General features: G+C 41.2%; 1 protein-coding gene and 1 long non-coding RNA gene across 20 annotated transcripts in view; one reads left to right on the plus strand and one right to left on the minus strand.

Moving 5' to 3' along the window:
* The window catches only part of NRXN3 (neurexin 3), a 1,132,087-nt gene that overhangs the window by 785,709 nt on the left and 327,150 nt on the right, over window positions 1–19,228 (minus strand). For 15 of the 19 annotated variants that reach the window (XM_053378036.1, XM_053378027.1, XM_053378045.1 and 12 more), the window contains exons 5-6: window positions 8,484–8,785; window positions 1,308–1,331 (exon numbers count right to left, since the gene is read on the minus strand). In XM_053378036.1, the coding sequence (XP_053234011.1) occupies window positions 1,308–1,331; window positions 8,484–8,785 (326 nt within the window). The remainder of the gene's footprint in view (window positions 1–1,307; window positions 1,332–8,483; window positions 8,786–19,228) is intronic. The other 4 variants (XM_053378001.1, XM_053377975.1, XM_053377926.1 and 1 more) reach the window with 1 other exon arrangement.
* On the plus strand, window positions 6,789–10,548 carry LOC128408434 (uncharacterized). The gene is made up of 3 exons (XR_008329075.1): window positions 6,789–6,840; window positions 9,627–9,869; window positions 10,036–10,548. It is a non-coding gene; the product is annotated as an uncharacterized LOC128408434 (long non-coding RNA).

The following is a 19,228-nucleotide window of genomic DNA, read 5'->3' on the forward strand; positions in this document are numbered from 1 at the left end:
CACCACCCAAGACCGCAACTGAGAGAGAGAGAGAGAGAGAGAGAGAGAGAATATGATTTAACAGAAAGATAGTAATAATAAAGAAGAAAAAAGTCAACCACACACCAGCAAATTAGAGAAACGGGAGAGAGAAAGAGAGAGAGAATAAAATAAAAATAAAAATGGCAACATGCACACACCACACACAGTCGCACACACCAAACTTTGACACACCCATGCGAGTGATATTCAAAGCTCAGAAGAAGAGAGAGAGAGATTCTGAAAGAGAAAGAGAGGGCTTTTTCACACTTGCATGCAGTTAAGGAATAAAAGGGCTAAACTAAACTTAAAAACAAAAACCATCCAGACCTTACCAGAAAATGGGGTATAGGGCAAAAAGAAAGAAGTAGCCTAAAATATCCCAAGCCCCATAACACATGGTGGGTGGTGAAGGGAGACAGAAGGGGAGCAGGGTGGGGAGGAAGGGAGTGAAAATGAGGTGTGTTTTGTTTTAATAGGTTATTTGTGGCTTGGAAAAGAGATGGTGGGAAAGAGATTGAGGCTTCCGGTATGGCGAGTGGGGACTGAGGAGGTGGGCATGCCATGCGGAAAATGCGCTGAAACAAACAACTGGCTGAGCTCCTTTTGGCCATGGCAAGTGGAAGGTTGAAGGGAGAGAAAGAGAGAAAATATATGGAGAGGAGCCGGCAGGAGGAAGAGGGTTAGAAGCGGAAAGAACAGGAAATGCTCCGGCCAGTTTTGCCTACAACAGCTGTCGCCACAACAAAAGGATGAGGGGAGGGAAAGACCAGCCTCACCACAACAAACTATAGGCCCTGACATGGTTGTTGAGCTAAAAACCTTCAGAGAATCCGAAAGAAATGCAGAGGCAGAATGAGAAAGCGCAAAAGAAAGATAACCAGGAGAAAAGAGAGAGAAGATAGGTAGAAGAGGAGTTTGCAAAAATACTGAGGGGTTGGAAACAGAGTTAAAAATATATTTTTAGGGGGAGAAATGAATGTCGTGAAGAAGCCAATGAAGAAAGATGACCAAACCCCATTTCCAGAACTGTTGTATTTGTTTGTTTGCTTCTTGGTGTTATTTTTTCTTAAAGAAAATGTTTTTTTAAAGAAAAAAGAAAAAAAGAGGAAGAAAGGGTATTTACAGCAAAATCAAAGAAAAAGAAAAGAAAAGGGGGACGGTAAGTATAAAGGGTCAGGGGAAAAACAGGGTGGTGGGGGATGGAGAGGTAGAGGGAGGTAACACACGGCAAACCCAAAAAAAGAGACAATAAGAATGATATCTACCAGACAATGTAGTTTGTTTACCATAGCGTGTCCAATGCCTGAGTGCTTTGCGGAAAAGGGGGGAAGAAAGGAAATTAAAAAATTGTGAACAGAACGATTGTTAATTAAAATAACTAAAAGCAAAGATGAGTCGTTAGGGTGTTAGTACATTAGTCGGTTAGTAAAAATGACACATTGCATGAATGGTCTAGTGTTAGTCTTTCAAAAAAAGGCTTGGGGCGCCCGACACACACAGAGTGAGAAGAGGACAATATGAGCAGGACTGTCTGGGGGGAACCATGCCATATAGATTGTTAGGAGGAAGGGAGCTGCCTACCCTTCCCATTCTCCTTTTGCTGCTTCCTGCCCACCCCACCCCGAGAAAGTTTATCAACGTTCCAACTCCATCCCCCCCAACCCATCCCAAACTGGATCAAAATGATAAAATATAAACAATACTTACTTTCCAAAAGCCCATCAAAAATGTATTCCCCATCCATATCTCTCAACCCCGCATAAATATATACCAGCATGAGCGATTCCAATCTTGCCTCCTCCCACCACCCAAGCCCATTTCTCTCTCCTAGTTATTCCAGCCACTGCTACCCTCCAGCGCTGCTCAGTTATTCTAACCAACCGAATATATCTCTCAGGTGCAGGCTGTTGCTTGACGATTCCCTGGGGGTGGTCCTTCCCGTCCCCCAATTTCCAGATTTCTTTAAAGCGGCTGAACTGGTGACTCTCAGGAAAGACATACAGAACATGAGAGGTTGGACTAACAGAAACGATGTGTAGCTCACCTGCGGTACTCAGGAGGGTGGGGAGAAGCTTGCCTAATTGTGGAAGGCGTGGTGACTGCTTGCATCAGATATTTTGGGAAGAAGGGGGAAAGATGGGTAGAATTTAACATGTCCTTTTATGAGAGAAGGTGGGGAATAGTATGTCTACTGCTCACTGCTAGGCTTATGGAGAGATGCAGAATAATAAAAGGTGCAGAGGAGCAAAGATGGAGAGTCCCTTATCTCCTCTGCTAGCCTATTGACTCTCCTGCATGGAATTCCTGGTCACCTATGTTTGCCAGGTAAGTTGCTAAGTGCAAGGCTGCTTAACAGGCTTTTGCAGTGTTTCATAAACCTACCAAACTCCTTCAGGCAGAGACAACAGAGGGCGAGGAGAAAAGCTGTCCTCTGTTCCCATTCTGAAACACACTGAAAATGCCGGAGTAAGTACACCAGTTACAAAGTGGACTCCCATTTGCTTTTAAAATAAATGACTGCATATCTGTTTAGTAGACAGCAGCCCCAGTATGTTGCATCTAGATTTTCAGTCAATATCTGTTTGGGACATAAGATGGCACAACTGCAATTGCAATGCCATCATGCCCTTTCCCTTTGGATGATGGTCATTAATACTCAGGGAAGCATTTCCCCATGTGTACTGCAGGGTGTGTCACAATTATCCTTGTCCTCCACTCCATAAATGAAGAAAAGGGTTATAGCAGGGCAGTTGCAGATGGTGCAGTAGGGCTGTGATGCTCATCTGACCTCTGGTTGGTCGCACTGTGACTGTTTACCAGGAGGTAGAGCGAGAGGCAGCTGTGAAGTTGGCACAGTGCAGGTGTACTGGTGGGAATGCCAGACAGGGGCACTGCCAGGGCCTTTCCACAATATCCATCTTGCTCCCTTCCTTCACCTTCTGGTAGGCAGCAGTGACATAACCAACTAGAATTCAGATGAGTGCCACTGCCTCACCACACCATCCAATATTGCAGCAGGGCAAAGGGGTCACCAAAGATTATGAAATGTTAGTAGCATGACAAGAAGACATCCCAGTTTTTGTGCTGCCCTGCTCTGCCTGTTTAAATGTTTAAATAGGATGGACACAGCAACCCTTATTACTAACCCTCTTCTGAAAGTGCTGGTGAAAAATATCAAAAATCCCATACCTACCACAAAAAATGTATCCCATTTGCTAATATTTTAGCAAATATTACTATTTTAAAATAGTAAACGTTTAACAAGGTAAATTAACCATGGAAACTGCAATGACTACTCAAGAAAAGCTCAGCTGTAAAGGGTGATGCTTTGGTGTTAAGTACAAACCAATTTACACATGCAGCAGAATCACGTGATGTGAACTCTTGCCATGGGAACCATTTCAGACTGCAGATGCAGGGATACCATGTTTGAATGTTCAACATAGAAATCTCCCTGCACACTGAAAACTAGTACATCAAGAGGAAAGGCTCTGGACTAGCGATGTCCTTGATGTGCCATTTTGCAATGCAGAGGGTGTTTATTATTATGGTGAAGCACTGATCTCTCAAAAGATGTTTGAAGTGGTACAGTCCCGAAAGAGTTGTGTCATGCCCTTCTGCTGTGACTGTGCCTATATTGCCTCTGTCTGACAAGCTGAAGGGGAGATATTTATTTTTTTTATTTTACAACTGATCTCTGCTTCTAATCCTAATTGTCATCCTCCTAGAACCCAGCATTTTGAATAGGAAGCTCTGGCATGCCTGGAAGATTAATTTTCCTTTGGCCATTGCCTGTCATTGAAGACCGATTCTCACCCAGCCTCAGAAAAAATAATATACACCATTAACCAAAATGGTCAATGAAGCGGCGAGAGAATTTCAGAGAGCAGCCATTCTGAAAATGTCAAAAAAAAAAATGGATACAAATTGATAAATAAAGTTACATTTTAAAATTGTATTTTGAGGTGACAGTCCTTTACTGGACTGATGAGAATGTCTGAATGAAATGGGATCATTAGGCCCATCCACTGCATGAGGAATGAAATTTACATATGCATGTAATCCAGTGGAAACAAACAAAACATTGCTTTCATTTGCAACCCAGCAGCCTGGTGTCACTTTGAGTAGAATTTAGCCTGACACCGTGCTATATTTCTGCTTACACATACATACATCAGATCTGTGGAAGTAAAAGATTTGCAGTGCTAGAGTAGAAAATGTATCCTTTCAAGTGTGGCATTCTTGAAAAAGTGGAAATGTGATCCAGATTTGGAAAACCAGAGAATAACTACATTGTAGGAAGTTAAATGTAAGCCTGTGCTAAGCAAAACCAAGAAGGGTTTATCTAAAAATAATGGATTAGCAGCAGGCCTACAGAGGAGCAGCACACTCATTTGTCCCCCAAACTCTCTTTTGCAGCCTCTCCGGAGATTGAAAAAGATCCGGAGATTGAAAAAGATCCCAGAGCGCTCTCCGTATCTGCCTTCCAAATATATATATATATTTACACACATATACTGTATATATCTCAGAGGGATACCTGAAGTGTTTTCTTTAGGCAACAAATCTAAGGAATCATTACACCCTGAAAACTGCATGGAAGTAGTTTGAGGACAAATGTCCACAGTAAAAAGTAACTGGTCACTAGAGCAGCAGCATTTTTTACAGCTCCAACATGAAATGACTGAATCACTTGCTCTGGTATGTACCTTATCTCTCCTATCATTCTTGATATCAGAGGATTGAAAGGAAGCTAATATAAGCAAATCTAATTAAAAGGTTGCAAAGGTAATCAGGAATCTACACACCAATGTGTCTAATTTTGGTACAGAGGAAATTGGCAGAGGATACATTAAAAAGAGAGAGAGAGAGACTAAATGTGCAGGCAAACACTACCTATTAAGGAGGAAGGAAACATGAATGTCGCAAAGGGAAGCCATGCCTCAAATCTAACATTTTGATGGTCAATAAGAGATTAAAAGTATATAGTGACATTCTGCTAGTGTTGTGAATGTGAATTGCCACACTGGTGAAGCAGAACAGGTATGCCATACCAGAGACAATAAGAGATGAGGTACAGTTGCTCATTGCTACTTGATGACATAGAAATGGACTGGATAGGGTCAAAACTGGGGGTGAAGATGACACACTTGTGCATCATCCTAAGGGCATTTTGATCACCACCAAACCCCCATATACTAGTGTGAAAGGTAAAAAGGGAAAGGACCCCCGGACAGTTAAGTCCAGTCAAAGGTGACTATGGGGTGTGGCACTCATCTCACTTTTCAGGTCGAGGGAGCTGGCATTTGTCGACAGACAGCTTTCTGGGTCATGTGACCAGCATGACTAAACTGCTACTGGCACACAGAAGACTGTGACGGACGCCAGAGCACACTGAAATGCTGTTTACCTTCCTGTCGCAGTGGTACCTATTTATCTGCTTGCACTGGTGTGCTTTTGAACAGCACCATTATCTAGATGTATTAACCGGTTTTCAACACTCAAGTGAAAACCAAGAAATAGAACTCAACTATGCAACTATGCAGATAGAAATACATGGCCTTGGTTCTCAATGACTGGAGTTAGACTGAAGTTGGGTCACCGGCAACAGAGTGCAGGGCTAGTTGTCACCCAGATAGTGTCCCTTAATACAACTGCTGAGTTTCCTCCATAGGAACTAATATAGCTATCAACATATATGGCAGTAACAAAAGTGCTGCACCAGGGAATGACAATTGCAAGGGGGACAAAATCTGTCTTTGATGCAAGGCTGGCATCACTAGTCCACAACCTTGGGCAGCTGCCAGGGCTCGCTGGTCCTGGTGCCCATCTTGGCTCAACTGCCCCAGACATTTTAAATGGTGCGCAGCTTCCCAAACCCAGATGGGAGACCCTGACAGGAGCAGGGGAAACATGGGAGCCCTCAAGCATGCCTTTATCCTTGACAATGGGTGGAAGGGCTCTCCCTGCAATGAAGAGGGAAGGGACACTTCCCAGGTGCACATACCTTCCATTGTCCATCCAGAAAATGGGCATTTTGCTAGCATGCGTTTGGGATCCACAGCAGTCAGCTTGGGTTCCCAAGAATACCTGTGCCAAGTGCCTCACTGCCACTCCCCCTCTCCCTCTAGGTAACTGGCAGTGACACTCAGTATTGAGCAGCCAGGTGAGCTACACTGCCCCACTTGCTGCTACACTTAGGGGAGAAAAAGAGAGAGAGATGGGAAGATTTGGCTGAACTATATAAGATCTTGGGTGGCCTGGGGAAAATGCTTATCCTTTTATATTATGCTGCAAGGTGAGAAGTAAAATTAATTTGCAGCTCTTCTGTAAATAAAGAGCAACATCACACACACACACACACACACACCCATTGTTTGTAGAACTCCCTACCAGTAAGTGTAACACTTGGCAGTGAACAATGAGAGTAAAATCTTTACAGAAGCTAGGGATACTTAAACTGCTAGCAGGCATACTCTGTGCTTTACTTCTAAATCTTAGCATATCTCAAATCACTGGTAAAAAGGGAGTGGATAAGAGGGACTAGGCATTTTGTTCCCTATGCAGAATCTGTTCTTGTTCTTGTTCTGTAACTGAAATTTCGTAGTGGATCTGAGCTAACTGATAGATGCTGAACCACTCCTTGTATCTGGTATGGCTTTCAATTACTTATATTCAAGGAGGACAGCATAAAAAAGAAAAGGCTTTCATTGGCAATTACGAATCCTCTTATTCATTTTTTTTCTCTTTAAAAACAGGGCTGCTGCTCATTTTGAATTGCAATATGAAAAGTGAATCAGCTTTACAGATTGTTCTTCTGTAAGCATATTCCACATTAAATGTTGCTGCAGGTAAGATAATTATATTTATTACATTTGGAGCATTGAATCATTCAAGTATATCTCAAGTGGCACAAAAAATATTGCAATGCATGAAAAAAAAGGCATCCTAGGACCTACAGATCTAACGTTTCTGAAAAAGAAATGAGAACGCAGTGGCTGATTGTGCTTAAGGACTGCTGATACTGGAAGGCTCTGGAAATTGAACCTAATTATGCAAGGCAATGCCCAAGGGAAAAAAAGATTTTCCTGTCCCCTGACTGTGATTAGTTAATGTCCTTAGGCAAGAGGATTATTACTTTCTATTAGTATAAATGTTCCCTGAAGGCAGCTTTTTCAGTCCATAAAGTTGCATAAAATGATTGGTGTTAACATTCATATGAGCAAGCAAAATAAATAGGTTATGTTTTGCTTGCATCAACAAGTGTCGGTCTAAATATTTGCATTAAAAACCACCACCACCCAGCACTTTAAAGAATTAATTTGAAAGAAATAATAGCTTACAAGCTATTTTACACAGCATTTACCTAATCAAGATGATTTACATAGACAACATAAAGTTCCATTTGTCATGATGTAGATGACCTGATATATTTCACCAGCTTTCAGAAGCAAGGTTATTTAAATGAACCCTACCTATTAAAAGTTCTTATTTATATTTTATGAGAAAGTTGTGATATTAAAGAGCTGTCTAAGTGAGCACATCACCTGATCTGTCTGCTTAGAAGAGCAACAGGTGAAGTTGCAAAAGGGCAACATCAACCATTGTAGAGCCTCTTCCATGGTAGCTTTGATTAGTAGGTCTTTTGAAGTCCTCGCGGGGAAAAGTGGACAGAGAGAAAAGAAGCAACAGTGTAGATTCATAATGAAAACCAAAACAAAGAAATAGGGAGATCTGGAAGAAGTACGGCCTGTTAAGGGTCAGGAGCGTAAGGTTAAAATAAGTAACCAGCACACACAAAAATAAACTAAAAAAAAAAAGAGGGTGGAGAGGCAGAAACAAAGGCTTTTATGGACCCAGGTCACTGGGAGGTTCTCCTGCACAAGCCCTCTTGAAATATCCTTGCATTGGTTGCACCAGGTTTTGCACAAGAGAGCGTCCAAGCGGACTGGGTCCTTACAGCATTTGAGTAATGGCATTATGGAAATGGTTAAATCAATTAACAGGACATAAAAGAAGAAAAAGGGGAGCGGATAAAGCAGCTGCAGAAAACAGTCTCCATTCCTACTGTAATTAAATGCAACAAGAATATTACTGATAAGATTGAAATGTAATTAAGGAAATAATAAAAAAGAAAGAAAAGGAGGGGGAAAGAGCAAAGGAAAAGGGAGATGAAAGTAAAGTTAAGTCACAAAATCGTATTGTTAAATCAAATCAAGGGAGGGGGGAAAGACAGAAAATTATTAAGTGGAAATGAAGATATTGCAATGAGGCTAAGTTACAGTAAATTAATGAACACTTGTTTTCCTTCTAGTTACTGTGAAAGACTAGGATGCAAATGCTCGGCTGTTCCCACCCTGAGCCCCCGTTTATCTAACAGTTGCCCTGTAACCACTGATCTACCCCAACCTTTGATTCAGTAGAGAGGAGCCTCCCCAGCATTCTCTCTCCTTCCCCATTACCTGCCGCAGGTTGCGTGTCACTTTAACGTCGTGCCAATGGTTGTCATTAAATTTGCCACTGACTGGCTCCACAATGGCCTCAAAGGCTCCGGACCCCAGGTTAATGATCAATGAGACCGCGCCGTCTTTCAGAGCCAAGTTGACGTAATCGGCCGACTTGCCCGTGTGTAGGATAAGCCCATTGCGCTGCCACGTCTTGAAGGAGAGTGTGATCTCATCGCTGCTGCTCTGGATTGGGTTCTGAGAGAGGTCATAGCAAAGGTATTCGGAACCACGGAAGGTGGCTACATTCTCGTCCCTTGCTGCAGAAGGGGGGAAAAAAAGATGCAGGCATTTGGTCAGTCTTGTTTCATGTGATAATAAAGCTTTTCAAAATTATTGTGACATTGGTCTTGTTCCATTGTAGCAGGTTTGCTCCCTGCCTAGCACTGCACATAAAAAGGAACACCTGAACTGGTTGCCTCTGGTACATAGGAAGTTGCCTTATTCCAAGTGAAACAACTGACAGTTAAAACTGGCCTTGAACTCTCATCAGTCCCAACCAACAAGGCCAAAGGTCATGGATTATAGGAGTCACGGTCCAAAATTCCAGAAATGCATCAGGTTGGGAAGACTGCTCTACCCTAACTGGAGATGCATTTTTGGGGTTGCAGAAGAGAAGGGTCCAGCCCTATCTATAGACACCACTGACTGAACCATTTGTATGAATATACTATGCTCTACCACTGGCACAGCCTTTCTGCAAAGATATAACCCATCTTTCCTTCAGACAAGGTTTGCCTGGGAATGGAATCAAGTGCCTTTGCACTCAAAGTGAGAGTCATGCCTCTAGATCAGTCTCTCAACCTTGTGTCCCTAGATGTTGTTGGACTACAATTTCCATCATTCCTAGCCAGCATAGCCAATGGTCAGGGGTGATGGGAGCTGTAGTTCAAGAACATTTGGGAACCTAAGGTTGAGAATGACTGCTCTAGATCAACAAGTGTGGCCCCTTTTTCATCCATTGCAGAGTTTGTGATTTCTACTTTTCCAGTTTCACAATGAAACATGTAGATTCACCACACTACCCCACCCAGATACTAATAACAATTGTTATTATGTACTCTGCACAATCCTTTTTATAATGTTTGCTATATATTTCAGGGGATCCATAAATATATACAAGCAAATAAATGGGAAAGCGAGGAATGGCCACCGGAACCTACTCAAGCAAACCTTTCAGAATTCATATTCAATGAATCCAGATCTCAAGAAGTCAACCTATGGAACTAGGCTGTGTCTTAGCAATTTTCCTGTGCAGAACCTTCTAATTCCATCTCTTTCAGGACCACCAGTTCTTCTCTTAACCATTTAACGAAGTGTGAAAACGAGGAAGATTTATCAGAGGTTAGTTTTATTGTGAAGTCGGCATTGTCTATGGAATCGTCTAGCAGAAACTAATTAACTGCTTTTGATAAAATTGCTCTTTAGCCACTAGGGTTTTTCCCCTAAATTGACTAATAACTAAAAATCAATTATCTTGTCGGATTTCTCCCTGGTTTTCATTCATTAGTAAAGCAGCATAAAGGAAAGAAGCCACAGCTATGTTATCGAATAGGACTGAAAGCATGGAGGGGTAATTCAAGATATGCGAAATGGGGCAGAGAAAGGACTTTCTGGAAGCAATAGAAGAACACCAGCAAAGATGACTAAGGGGCACCAGTGGATGGTGTGTTGGGGCTGTGCCACTCACCTGACCTTTGTTTGGCTGAGTCACTACAGCATACTGGGATGGAGGGGGGAGGTGTGGCAGTGAGGTCCGGGGAGTGCAAACATGCCAGTTGTAGCATCAGATTTGCTTCACCAACACATCTGTACCACACTGACCTTTCCAGCACTACACCTCTTACCTCTCAATGGAAGTCAGGTGAGCAGAGCAGCCCCAGCATGCTGTCCACTCTACTAAGCAATGCTATCAACACTGTAGGTTGGACCTGAACTAAATTAGTTTCACTTAGGTCACACTGAAATCTAGGAGTCATATTTGTCCCATTGGCTTCAATGGTAAATGTATTCTGGATTCACAAATAAACGAGAGGAATGTGGAATGGCTTGAAACAACCTCATTTTTCAGAGTCTCTAATACAAAGTTAAGCAGCAACTTTTAGGCCTTTGCAACTGCCTGGGTCATGTTACCTTAGCACAAGCCCCTAAGTTACCAACTTCTTAATACTAATCTCTACATTAAAAACTCTATCAATACAGGAGCTGAGTGCAAAGAACTTACTCTGGATCTAACCTCATAAATCCTTGTTCATCTCACCATACATAACATCTGCATATCAATTAGCTGATGGTGAGCAGCAGCCAAACTAGGGCACATGAAATTTACTGAACGACTAATAACAATTTATGTTTCTTTTTCTCTCATTTAATTATTGAACATGGTTCACATCATTCTCATGAATCAGTGATTCACAATAAAGGGACTGGAAGCAATGTCCTCTGAATGGCAATGGTGCAATCATTCTTAGGACCAATTCACCTATACTGATTTTTCTTGGAAAGTTTTGTGTTCTGTACATGCATATACTGTATACAATTCAGCACATCCAACAAGGGGCAAACGGAGGCCTGTATTAGCATGAAGCTATCTAGCCCAGAAGAACCACCAACAACAATTACATTTCTGAGGCAGCCAGAGTCAAGAGCTTAACAGCATTCTCCTCGCCTCCTTTCTGCTACAGCAATTTCCTGGCCTAGTCACTTCTGATCCAAAGGAAGGAAATGTGTTACAATCAACTCAGACACACACTCTATATACCTGCAGGTACTTCTGATCAAATAGCTAAAGTCTGAGGTCAGGTGTCAAATGGAGTCATTATGACTAAGCCGTTCCCCAACAACCAAAGATTTGTGAAGCGTTGAATATACATTGAAAGGGCTGTGATGAGGGCAAGGCGAATATGAGCTCAATGTACGTTATATGAATAGGACTCACAGCTTCAACCATTTATATGGAATTTAAGTGAGTTATTCAATGCAAGTGCCGAAATGAAAGCTAAGCCATGAATCCCAATATTAACCCTGGGAAGCCATCTCACCATAGAGTTATGAAATATTACACATAAAATATAGAAGATATTACATATACACGACTATGAGCACCACATAATGTTCATTTCACACCTGCAAGGAATCTGCCCTTCAGGTAACAGCACCAACATTTTGGACTCACTGTCCAGTGATATTAGGCAGGTGTGATTACTGTAGTGTTTTTGATGCCTGATAAAACCCATTTTTGTTTAAGCAAGCCTACCCAAGTGATGTAAATGTGAGATATTTTTTAATATGAAATTATTTAAAAACTGCTGGTTTTGTTTACATGTTGAAAAAGAAATAGGTTAGCTACAATTTTACTAATAATTTTAATGGAAACCAAATTATAATGGAAACCAAACATAATTTCATTTAAACCAAGTTTGTTCTGAGAGTTGTTAGGAAGCCCCTATTCTACTCACAAAGCTACAATTCCCAGAGTTCCCTGGAAAGAAGGAATGACTGTTTAACCACTCTGAAAATTGTAGCTGTTTGAGGGGGAACAGGGTCTCCTAACAACTCTCTGCACCCTTAACAAACTACAGCTCCCAGGATACTTTGACGGAAGCCATGACTGCTTAAAGTCATGCACGAACCTAGGGGGATCAGGGACTCTTGAGCCCAATTTTAAAATTTAATTAAAGATGCTTTGAGATATGATAACACAACTGGTTTTTATAAAGGCATTCAGACATCGTTGATGAGGATTGACATTTTCCACTTCATTCTGTCTCTTAACGCTCAATCCTGCCTTTGGAAACACAGAGTTGATTATTTCAGAGACCTATCAACAATGACTTAGGAATCTTGTACCTGAGCAGTAATAGCTAGCTAATTTCAAATCTAACAAGGTATAAAGTACGCATCACAGGAGCAAGAGCTCTGAATCACCAGTGATTTATTTGTAAGCACTGTTCTCTTTATCGCCCAACATAAAGGAAGACACAATCCATAGATCTTCCAGACAAGATCAGAAATAAAAAGGCACCAAGAGACCGATGCAGAAATTGTATTTTCGATTTCTACATGTTAGGTACTTATCCTACAAAGCACACACCTTCTTTATATGTTCACAGGACTGGAATGGAATAGGCCATTTAATCAAAGACAGGATACTCTACACAGTACCCCACACCCAACAGGTGAATCAGTAAAACACAAACTACAGTGTGCCCCAAAATAAAGCAGGAGCGAAGAGATAACTGACACACACACCCCAAGAATACATCACCTCCATACTTTTTTAAAGGGGAAAAAAGCCCTCATCCCACTTCTGATCTTGGATTAAAAGCTTTCTTCAAAGATCCCTGCGACTTTAATTTTTGTAAAAGCACCTTTGAGCTCAAGGGGCAAGATGCAGGTAACTGTCTTGGAACAACGTTTGCACTCCAGAGCAGAACATGACAAGTCACTCGCGCATGGGATGGGATGTTGGGATGTGAGAGTTCCACTCTCCACACATCTGAATCAGAATTGCAGAAGTTACAAGCCGCAGCCAAAAATCTCCTCAATGCTTGCTGAATGCAAGCACAATTAACTAATGAGCTATGCATCATTTACTATATCAGAAGGGAGGGCAAAATGATTTCAAATGAATGTATGATATTTTGCATACCATAAGGTTTAGGAATTCTAAAAGTGGTGGTGCCACACAAACACACCCCTTTATTTTATTCCAACTTCACAAGAAAACATTGCTTGGAAATAGCCTGCACGTTCATTTACGCATGAGTGTGATGAATTAGAAGTAATAATAATAAATCGCACAGCATGACTTTTATCACAATCCTTGTTTTCAGTTTAATAAAGAGGGTGTCCGATGATCTAGCAAGAGATCTGACTGCCTCTTGGCAACACAGACACAGAGGACCTATTCTTCCGCATCATAAAGACAAAGGGAATATTCAACTTATGAACCTGCCGTTCATCATACTGATTACAGCTCTAAACACAAAACAACAATTTAAAAACAATTCATAGCATAATCTATAACAATATAGCAAGGAAACTCATAGCTACTAGCCATATATTGCCTTCTTCCAAAAGCCTGAATAGAAAAAAAGATGTGTCTTTAAGCAGCACCAAAACCTAATGACTCAATTGGTGCCAGATGATTGATGAATGGGAAGGCATTCCAGAGATGGAGTGCCACCAATGAAGACCACTTCTCATACCAAACCATGCATTTTTCCTGGTGGTGGGACCACAAGAAGGGGGTTCCCAGTTGACCTTAATGCATGAACAGGTTGGTAGCTGGAGAACATGTTTTTTAGGGCTTTATATGTCAGTGTTAACACCTTGAATTGGGTTCAGAAGCATATAGGCCAGCAGTGTGGATTCTTCAAGACCAGTATTATGTGGTGTCATCACTACATGCTGAAATTCGATCTAGACAATTGTCACAATCCATCAAGAACTATGAAACTCCCCTTCATTTTAATGTAACCTAAGCTGATACAATTGCCTGTAGCCATAAGAGTATAAAAATTGTTGCTGTTGAAGGTGAAATGAAGTTTACCGAACTTACTTTGGATGTGGTGTGTACACAAACTGGTGATTTGCACATAATTTGCAAGTGGTAATTTATTACTCAGTTGACACCAGGCAGATGTGCATAAACATAGCTCTGAAAGCAGGCTGTTTAGCACATGAGAAACATTTAAATATTTCACCGTATTTGTTAATATTATAGTAATTTAAATCCAAATCCTTAATCAGGAGAGAGAAAAGACCTGCAATCGCATGGCTCCCTGGAAGAAACATGTGTTTACATAAATACATTAATACTAGAAGAACAAAGAGATTGAATTTATGTTTTTTAGATTCACAGAGCAGATCTGAACCAACTGAACTAATGCTGCAATAGGCTTAACGCAAGGCAAGCTTTCTAAAGAGGAATTGGCTGTGTTTCACTTTGCACAAATCCCTGCCCTAGATGGGGGATCCTGTGCATGAAAAAGTTGCTTGGCAGACTGAGGCATTCAGCTGGTCTCACACTGTGACAACAGCAAATTGTACCCGTCTAAACTCTTCCACTGCATTGATCTTGAATAAGACTTAGGGATCTATTCCAACCCTGCCTGTGCGTTAGATCCAAACCACAAAACTGTTACACAGCCATGGGAAACTTTTCAGCTGATGCATCAAATACTACGCTTGAGCATCTTTGGGGAAGTATAGCTCAGACTTGATTATTTGTACCAGGGTAAAGCCTGAAGAGTGTTACTTCCATCTTCTGCCTTGGCTAGAGTAGTGCCTTCAGTCTTTCCAGACTCACCTTCAACTCCCAAACTGCAACAGGAAACCCTCCTTTAATTTCATACTTTATAAATTATTTTACCTCCTCCCATAGCAGTCCACGCATCAGCATTGGTGACCACATGCCTGAGGTGGTAGACAATTTTTTCTAGGCTCTACCATAACCAACAACCTCTCCGTTGACACTGAGCTGGGCAAGTATATTGGCAAGGCAGCTATGACAATGCCTCTCCAAAAGGGTATGGGAGAAAGACCAAGATGAAGGTCTACTAGGCTTTCATGTCCATCATGCTGCTTTATGACAGAGAAACATGGGGAACTTACACTTGCCAGGAATGACGTCTCATCACTTTCCACATGCACTGCATCACAAAGATTTTGGGCATCACATGGCAGGACAGAGTCTCAAACAAAGATCACGTGCTTTTCCAAGCCCACATTCCCAGCAGGCTCACACTACTGTCTCAGCGACGTCTACGCTGGATTGGCCATGTCCACAGAATGAAAGATGGCAGGATCCTCAAGGACCTGCTCTTCATGGAGCTGGCTTCAGGCACAAGGCCATTGTGTCTGCAAATGGGATGTGAAGGCTGACAACATTAACCCCACTGTGTGGGAATCTCTTGTAGATGACCACAGTACCTGGAGGCAGGCTGTGTATCCACAGCAGTGACCAGAGGATGAATGACAGCTGGGAGGAGCAGAGACAGAATAAATGTCATGGTGCACCTATAGCAGCACAACTGGATGCCCTCATCTGCCCCAACTGCCCCAAAACATGTCTCTCCCATATTAGTCACTGTAACTCTCAAATGGTTTGACTTCACTCCCCAAAGGCACACTCTTCCACTGATTCCCAAGACAGATGGATGCCAAAAAGGTGCCCCACTTTTTATCCCCCTTCTGTCAGTATTTTTCATTCTATTTCTCTCTCTCTAAAAAAAGAGTGTTGTGGCATAGTACTAATCAGCTTTGGTAATGCTGTCAGACTCCAATTCCCATGAGCCCCAATCATGACCAGTAGTTGGGATGATGGAAGTTGTAGTCCAAAACATCTGAAGAACACAAGGTTGGGGAAGGCAGGATTATACCTTTAAGAGCAGGTGGTAAATACCACCACAGCCAGTATGTTCAGGAGAATTCAAACATACTGGCTGATTTTATTTGCTTTGATCTTCCTCTTTCTTCTCCAACAGAACAAACAGGATCTGTCCCTTTGATCCTTTCCTCCGCCTCGTGGGAGTGAACCTATGTGCACTGAGTTTATTGTGACATCACAGGTACCAAAGAATGACATCATTGGATCTATGTCACACAAATGTGGCAAAGGAAAATGTGTACCTCTGATCATCACATACTGCACAGGGAATATTGGTTCGCCTTCTTTTTCTGAAGATATTATTTTACTAACCTGACAAATGTATGGCTGATCATGTATAATGTGGGGGGGGGGGAGGCTGTTTACACATTTACATTACACCATTTGGTGCCTGAGTTGCTTATAATCACCCTAAGAATATCCATTTCTATTGAAGAGTGGCATATATGTATACTTCTATAATAGACAAAACCTTGTGCAGATGGCACAGTGGCCAGAGATCAGGAGGGTGTTAATGAATGCGATTCATTTCCCAATTATAATCCACTGCTGTTACTTTTATGCTATTTTAACTCCAGCATTGTATCGTTTTGTTCTAATCTGTCTCAACAGATTACATCCATTCAACAACAATCCATTAATAATAATAACTCATCAAAAATCAAGGCCTATTGGACCACACTTTAGTAGTCCAATAACCAAAGCCTTAAAGCATTTGTAAACTGCAGATTAACATTGTAACCATAGGCATGTTTACTCAGAGAAAAGTCTTACAAGTACCAGTAATATACAAGGTTACACATTTAGAACCAACCTTTAAGTGAAGGGAGAGTTTATAAATATCCTACATGTGATTTGATTTGTGCCACCAGTATATGCTAATGCCTGACTCATTTAAGACTACATAGAACCTTTAGTCTCAATAATGATCGAACTAACAGGTGGAGAATTCTTTTATTTTTATGTATCTTTATTATTTGTAAAGCAAACCTTTGTATGAGTTAATATTTTATTTTCCCTTTGAAACTGCACTGTATCTTTGTACTTTTGTCCTTCCAGGCTTTGAGGTTTTACAGTTTAGATTTTTGTTTTCTTTCTTTCTTTCTTCCTTTCTTTTTGTTATATTTGTACTTTTTTATAGTAAATGAAATAATAATAATTAAAAGTGGTACCATATGCTAACTATGTACCCTTAAGGAGTATATACTAATATTTGACGATTGAAATAAAATGGTTATATACACTCTTATAAAATAAGTAGACAGGCATGTGTGTTCGTATGAGTGTGTATGCATGCAAGTACACACACACACACACAGAGTTTGTAGGAAGCTCAAGCTCTCTCTTTGTGTGTGTGCTATATGACAAAATCAGTGTTTTGACAGGAGGCAATGACCTGAAAAAAATCCTACAAGATGCTGACCCAGCACAACAAAGGACTTAATGCTTGCCTAATTACAAACATATGAGTAATCCATTTTAAATGAACACAACTAACTGTGTGATTAAAATTAAACACTGCTTTGTGAGCTTTACAATAAAGTCAGTGCTCTTATTTCTAAATACAGCCCTTTTTTGGAATAATAAATTCCCTCATCGAAACTAAGCCAGTTGTAAGGATTTTGGAAACCTTTTGTTTACAGCTTTGTGACGTGAAATGTGCCCACATTTAAGCACCCAGTGGGGAAACAAATATTGGGGGGGGGGAGTTCAAGTGGTGAACAATGTCTGTAATTAGTTATAAGAAAGGCACAATTTATAAACTAAAGCCCCCATAGCATTTATGAGGTCAACACTCTGTGTAGATGATGCTAGTCCGTGATGATATAAGTAGCTTGTGTGTGTTTTTCTTCTTCTGTCCAACTTTTTGCACAGGTAATATGACTATAATGGGGGAGGACTGGTTGGTAAAAGATTGTTGTGAGTCATCTTATAAAGAAAGCTGGTTGTGGCAAGAACCCTCTGTCTGTCCTTGCTCAAGACAGCAGACTTGGTGAAGCACCAAGTACATAGCATAAAGTGCTTTTGAGCCATCCCTTTTACAAGAGGAGTTCAAATCACCTGCACAATATTACAGTTTCACAGCCTTTCTAGACATTCAGATCCTGCTTCCCTGATGTTGTTCTCTGTCAGCAGGCTGCTTTGGGTGAATGTGCAGATAACATATGGATAGGGCAGAAGAGTTGAGAAGGGAGGAGTGGTCATGGTTCTCGTGACTCTTGAGTGCTAAGCAGGTTATACAGCTGATTACTTTCACTGGTGTTGGATAAAGAGCATCTGAGAGCATCTTGAGACTTAACACAAGCTGATGCAATCCTCTTCTGCAAGGAAATGTAGCTACGAGGCAACGACTCCTTGTATGCTTCTGTGACTAGTGGTCTTTAAAAAACACATTCCCCTCCAAACCTTTTACTTCTGTGACAGTATCCCAAAAGGGGAAGAGGAAAGAATAATGGCAAAACAAACATCGCAGATCATAAATCATCTTTTGGTTTTTATAAATGCAAAACATTGTTTTTAAATGGCTGGCTATGGCACATCTATATCTGGATTCTAACCGGATTACTTAGGAAACATACTGTAATATAGATGATGATGATGATGATGATGATGATGATTTATTATTTGTACCCCACCCATCTTGTTGTTGCGCCTGTTGCTGTTGTTGTTGTTATCATGAATGACCCTGTTTCACTAAGAATAAAAGGGCTGCCATCTTAATGAGGGCATTCTACACTCCAGTATTTTTTTAAAGGGCCTACTTGAGTGTCTGTACTATAAATAAGCAAGTGGCCTCTATATGTTACATAATGTGCGCTCGTGTATATGCATTTGCTGATGTGGGCATAAAATATGCTAGTCTCCTTGTAAGTGCTCATTATTACATGGTGCAGACACTGTTTTTGCATGGTGTATGTTGCATCTCTGGGCTTCATGTGCCTAATCACCTATGTCTTAATGAGCCATATGTCTCCGCTTGTAAAGGGAGCAGGTGCTTCTGGGTATATAGGGCATCTTTGCTTAAGTTGTGCTACAGCTTCAGTGTGTAGGCCAAGGAGAGCTTCTATATACAGAATGGTTATATGAATAAGGCACACAGGTATATATTTATTTAGTGGGCTGGCAAGTAGGTCACCTTGATGATTATTTTGCCATGCTCAGATTGTTACCCGAAACAGCACAGGTCATAGGGCCAATGGCCTCTGCGAGAATAGTGGACTGATTAAAATACTCCACCCCAGACAGGGATAGATCCTTTTGCTGTTTGTTTTTCCTAATGCTCTTGGGAAGCCAGTAAGTCTGTTCATGC

Source organism: Podarcis raffonei, chromosome 1, assembly GCF_027172205.1.
Source record: "Podarcis raffonei isolate rPodRaf1 chromosome 1, rPodRaf1.pri, whole genome shotgun sequence".
Lineage (NCBI taxonomy): Eukaryota > Metazoa > Chordata > Lepidosauria > Squamata > Lacertidae > Podarcis > Podarcis raffonei.